General features: G+C 36.1%; 1 protein-coding gene across 2 annotated transcripts; it reads left to right on the top strand.

The window, feature by feature from the left end:
* The first annotated feature begins 421 nt into the window (after nt 1-421).
* Nucleotides 422-5,440, top strand: LOC139851874 (catalase-like). Of its 2 annotated transcripts, XM_071841055.1 has the most exons (9): nt 422-481; nt 1,375-1,404; nt 1,531-1,627; nt 2,200-2,477; nt 2,924-3,700; nt 4,012-4,101; nt 4,203-4,270; nt 4,880-4,973; nt 5,247-5,440. In XM_071841055.1, the coding sequence occupies exons 1-9, from the start codon at nt 467-469 to the stop codon at nt 5,304-5,306; spliced, it is 1,509 nt and encodes a 502-aa protein (XP_071697156.1). In that variant the 5' UTR covers nt 422-466; the 3' UTR covers nt 5,307-5,440. The 2 variants fall into 2 exon arrangements, with proteins under 2 accessions (XP_071697156.1, XP_071697157.1); XM_071841056.1 differs by lacking the exon at nt 1,375-1,404 and having other exon boundaries at nt 426-481.
* Nucleotides 5,441-6,000: the final 560 nt, after the last annotated feature.

The raw sequence follows: 6,000 nt of genomic DNA, 5'->3' as shown, positions 1-6,000 counted from the left end.
GCAAGGTCAAAAGATGAAGTTAAATAAAGGGGAGTGTTAAATTTGAGGGTTAAATTTGTGAATGGGTGATGTGGTAAAATATTATTGGTAGTTGGGTATAAAATATATTAATTAAAATATATAAAAATATTCAAAAAAATCTGATTGGCTGAAATAATTTTGACACACCCGTGAAATTTCCGACTGACGCCCCGGGCGTCAAATTTTGAAGCCGCGTTAGGAGCGTCAAGGGCGTCAAATACGTTGCCATGTGAGATGATGGGGAAAAAATGACGCTGCGTTAGGTTTAGTCTAACACAAAATCTTAGAAAAAAAATGTTATTGTTTTATTTTTCACCAAAATAAGTTTTAACTCGCAGAAAGTGTATAAATAAGTCTCAAGTGGATAGTCTAGAACCATAAAAATTTCATAATATCAAGAAGCACAAAGTTTTCATCTTTCATTTTCTTTTCCTTGGCTCTCAACATGGATCCGTACAAGGTACAACTCTATGATAAACCGTTGTTTCCTTTCTATATTTCATCTAGTACAACTTATTTATGCATGTAATTGTCTAACCGAAGATATTATGGAGTACCTTTTATAGATTGTTTTACTTTCATAAGCTAGCTTGATATTCTTAAATAATGGAGTATAATTTTGATTGATTCGTTAACCATGAAATATTGTTAAATTCTGTCTGTTTCTTTGCCTAGATTCATGCATGGTCTATTGATTTTTAAGTACTACATGATTCAACCACCATCTTTTCTTACTTGTCCAACTTCTAACGAATCGAGATAACCATTTTGTTTCAGCATGACAGCATAAATAGTAAATACCTGTTCTTGATCTACACGTGAGCAGGGGCGGACCTAGCTACTTGGTTTGTACCGGTAGCACGTGCTGACCGTGAAACAAGCCACCTAGTGAAATAAAATTGTGTTTTTTTAACTAGTGATGCATGTAAAAAAAAATTAGTGCTACTATTGAAATAAGTCATTTAGTGCAAAATATTTTGAGTTTTTAATGAGTGACACCATATTCCTAGATCCGTGACGTGAAGACTTGGTGTGTACTTATTAGTTATTAGTAAAGTTATCACCTTTTTGATTTACATAAGTTAGAAGAAAACAGTGAAATAACCTATGAACTTGTATATATTAATTTTTGAGAACTTTTTGTTTTGGAAGGCAAACTCACACTATACACAATTAATTCTTGAAAATAAACATTAAATAAACTCTTTGTAGACTAAAGATGTTAATACTTGTTAGTAACCCACGGCACAAAAACTGGCATTTGGGCTTTTTTTTTTTTTTTTTTTTTTTTTTTTTTTTTTTTTTTTGTGTGACTGAGATGCTGAACCTGAATTATTTCGTGCGGTTGTGCAGGGTTCGAATCTCATCCTGCCTCCGCCCAATGTAAATATTTACGAAAATAATTTCATTTATCAATTTATCAGTTTCATTGCAAATGATGTTATCTTTATGAGTGCATCAGTTGTATCTGTTTGCTCATGCAATTTTCATTTGTTTGATTAAATGTAGCAACGCCCTTCAAGTAATTACAATGCCCCATTTTGGACAACCAATGCTGGTGCACCAGTTTACAACAATACTGCATCTCTCACAGTTGGAAACAGAGGTAAAAATACTTCAATCTAACAAGCAAAAATTGCACTACACATTTATTTATTTATCTTTTTGTTTATTTTAAATTTTAAAGTTTGTAACTTTAACAGATAAAAAACTAGGGGTGTAAATGAGTCAAAATACTCTTAATCTACTCGAGCTTGACTAAGAGTTCGATTCAACTCGAGCGAGCTCGAGCTTGAATATATTTTGAAGATCGTTTAGTTAACGGAACTCAATTTTCTTATATCGAGCTCTAACAAGTTCACAAGTCTTGCATTTGTATACAATTCAATATATTTTTATAATGACACACACACACACACACACACTATTATGATAACTACGGAGTATTTATATATATAAACGAGTCACACTCGAGTCGAACTTGTGCATACTAAGCACAAGCCGAGCTCGAGCTATTTAAACCTTTAGAACGAGCTTATCTCGAGCTTAGTGGAACTCGGGCTCGGCTCGTTTAAATTGACTCGGCTCGTTTAAACGCCTTTGCATAAGTTTTACAAAAATTGGTACACATGTTACATATGCTGATTTGTTAATTTAAACTCATTTTGTGCATGACAGGACCAATTCTTCTTGAGGATTATCATTTAATCGAGAAACTTGCTAATTTTACTCGAGAGCGAATCCCAGAACGTATTGTGCATGCACGAGGTGCGAGCGCAAAGGGATTCTTTGAGGTTACGAATGACATCACCCACCTTACGTGTGCTGATTTTCTGCGCGCTCCAGGAGTACAGACTCCCGTTATAGTTCGTTTCTCAACTGTAATCCACGAGCGTGGTAGCCCAGAAACCATCAGGGACCCTCGAGGTTTCGCGACGAAGTTCTACACCAGGGAGGTGAGGTTTGTTCTTGTTAAAGTTGGTACATTTTGACCCATATCTATGCAGATTGGTCTATTTGGGTCATAACTTATCTCCAATGGCTCTATCAGGTTAAGCTAAAATGTTTAACTAAAAGGAAACAGATAAAATGCTTTTAGAGTCGTGTCAATATGGGCTGGGTTGATAGATGGGTGTGTTGGTTAATGGATCAATATGGGCCGGGTTGACTCGCAAACACTAAAACTCTTATGATTAGAAAATAAAGATTATCATAACAATAACAATAACACAAATTATGTGAGTAAACCGATTTAAGAGGATGAATCCATAGCTAGTAGAATTCAGGTAATATACAACCCATTTTGAGGTTCAACACCACCCACGACCCATTTAAAGTAAACGGTTCGAAAAAGCTACCTTTCTGTTTTCTGAACATAATTATTTATTTTCTTGATTTGCAGGGTAACTTTGATATTGTGGGCAACAATTTTCCGGTCTTTTTTACCCGTGATGCAATGGCATTCCCAGACGTGATTCACGCTTTCAAACCCAACCCGAAATCACACATTCAAGAAGATTGGCGAATTCTCGACTTCCTCTCGCACCATCCCGAAAGTTTAAACACCATGACATTTTGGCTCGACGATCTCGGCATACCAACCGATTATCGCCACATGGAAGGTTCTAGTGTCAACGCCCTCACTTTAGTCAATAAAGACGGTAAAACACATTACGTAAAATTCACATGGAAACCGACATGTGGCGTAAAGTGTCTTTTAGAAGATGAAGCCATGAAAGTCGGAGGAACGAATCATAGTCACGCAACACAAGATCTTTACGACTCAATTGCAGCCGGTAATTTTCCTGAATGGAAGCTGTTTCTGCAGGTTATTGACCCTGATCATGAAGATAGGTTTGACTTTGACCCGTTAGATGGAACGATGACCTGGCCCGAGGATGTTATACCGTTGCAGCCCGTTGGACGTATGGTGTTGAATAAGAATATTGATAACTTTTTCGCTGAAAATGAACAGCTGGCGTTTAACCCGGGTCTTGTTGTTCCTGGAATATATTATTCTGATGATAAGATGCTTCAAGGTAGAATCTTTGCGTATTCTGATACGCAAAGGCATCGTCTTGGACCGAACTATCTGCAGATCCCGGTTAACGCTCCAAAATGTGCCCATCATAATAATCACTTTGATGGGAGTATGAATTTCATGCACAGGGATGAAGAGGTATCTATTTTGCTATTTAGCAAATTATTGTTAATGATAATTAGAAGTGTCAAAATGGGCGGGTTAGGTGATGAGTTCGGGTTAAAACTTACAAGTGAAAATTTTTGTATGCATTGACAATATAGTTTGTGTTACACTTTTAGCTAAGTTTTTTGTCTTGAACCGTTTGACATCAAAGAGAACCCAAATTGACCCATAAACAAGTAAATGGGTTGAAATTGCCACCTGTAATCACAAATGAAGTGTATCTAAAAAGCTTATATCTATGCAAAATTTGTTCAGTTTCTAACTAGATTTATATATTACTCCAGGTTGATTACTTCCCTTCAAGGTATGACCGGGTTCAACATGCCCAGCAGTACCCGATTAATCCTCGTACGGTGACTGGAACTCGTGACAGGGTTAGTTGTTAATATATTCCCTTTACTATTACAATGCCACGTCACTCCAAACTAATTACTTACAGATCTTGACATAATTATCTTTGTTTCTGTTGATTCAGGCTGTTATCCCGAAATACAATGACTTCAAGCAGCCAGGAGAAAGATACCGATCGTGGGACCCAGACAGGTACTATTACCCTTTCTGCTATAGTAAATCAGCATCAACTGCTTATAATACTACCAATCTCATTTTTTTAAGTATTATTCCTGTAACTATTACAATTACATTACATTACAAATATGCACTAAAAGTGACAATTTTGACCCGTTCACTTTCGAATGGGTTGATTCTAGTTATGCTTTATTCAAAAGGTTATATACCAATCACAAAAAGTATTCTATACAAATAATTTGTGTAAAAAAAAAAAAAAAAATTCAACATTGAGTTGTAGCTCAAATGGTAGTGGCACTCCTCTTCAAGAGTTCGACTCCGTTGGGGTGCAACATTGCACTCAATGTTATCCCTTGACCAGAAGTATCCACCCAGGTCGCCTTTCGCTTCGTGCGGGCGCAGCGGGGAGGGGGGGTTTTACCGGCTATGCCCTCGGATTGGTCCGGGTTTCCTCCAGGACAGTAGTTGGAGGCGAGTTATACAACTACGGGAGATGAACGCGTGGGTGGTTAAGTCCCTCCTGGGTGATCCCAAAAAAATTATTGCTAAAAAATTCAATTTCTTTTCCAAATCAGTAGCACATTTTGAGTAGATTGCATAACTTGGGTTATTATATTTGTATAGGCAAGAAAGGTTCATCCGCCGAAATGTTAAGATGTTGTCGGACCCACGTGTTACCCATGAGCTCCGCAGCATTTGGATCTCATACTGGACTCAGGTTTGCTCATATTCCCTCTTTTTTTCCTCTTTTAAAAGCAGGTTATACTTGTTTGATTTCCAAGTTGGTAACAAGTAACAACCTTGTTTGACATCAAGATTCAAACTTTTATGTTGATTAAAATTCAACTATATTCACAAACTCGTACTCAACTTTAGAAATGAATATACTCTTATGATACTGGTCGAATATTGAACTACAATACAAGAAAATATATACTAAAACAGATTGTAATCACTAGCTAAATGTACTGATATGTAACTTGGCTCACAGGCTGATAAATCTCTGGGGCAAAAAATAGCATCACGCCTCAACGTACGACCCAACTTTTGAACAAAAATGGCATGAGTTTTTCACTGCAATGTTCCGCCTTTTGTTCGTATGATGTTATATGTGGTAAATAAACCTGGAACTTAGAATAAAAGCACAGTCGATATGTTGTAGCTTTCGCGTTCCAGTTCCCGTTTGAGTTTGTGTGGCATACATGTAGCTTATGTTGCTGTATAAATGTGATGTTGGTTACTTATGTTGATCTGTGTTCTTGCTTGTAGCCTTGTAGGTAATATCGTGTGAGGACTTGTTTTTTCAGAAAAAAATAAAAAAAGTTCTTCCCAAAACACAGCTTTTAAAACAATCCATCCAATAATTTTTCGGATACTTACTGAATGTCTAATGCTATCACAACAATCAATATCAATATTTAATAAAAAATGATGGGAAAATGATAATTATTATTCATGTAAATTATGTGGTAGGGGGTGTGAATATACGGAATCACTTGTAAAAATTCTTCTTAGATTCTCCATTTTTTGAAGGCAAATATTATTGATACGAAAATTACAATACAATGCGGATTCTTACATACTTTGAATCACCCATGAAAAAGACACGAAAATAACAATGAATTTTACACGAGATGGGATGCAAAGTTAGCAACCCGACTTTACAATCACGACATATATTCATATTTAAAAATTTCACTATCATATATTCATATTCATATTCATATCTACGTCTATTTGGTTAG

This window comes from Rutidosis leptorrhynchoides, chromosome 6 (assembly GCF_046630445.1).
Source record: "Rutidosis leptorrhynchoides isolate AG116_Rl617_1_P2 chromosome 6, CSIRO_AGI_Rlap_v1, whole genome shotgun sequence".
Classification (NCBI taxonomy): Eukaryota; Viridiplantae; Streptophyta; class Magnoliopsida; order Asterales; family Asteraceae; genus Rutidosis; species Rutidosis leptorrhynchoides.
The sequence above is the reverse complement of the archived record's forward strand: the minus strand, read 5'-3'. Positions and strand labels throughout refer to the sequence as shown.

Coding starts and splice junctions, on each gene's coding strand:
- LOC139851874 (XM_071841055.1), top strand. Junction 1,628..2,199: donor TCTCACAGTTGGAAACAGAG/GTAAAAATACTT, acceptor TGTGCATGACAG/GACCAATTCTTCTTGAGGAT. Junction 4,102..4,202: donor TGACTGGAACTCGTGACAGG/GTTAGTTGTTAA, acceptor CTGTTGATTCAG/GCTGTTATCCCGAAATACAA.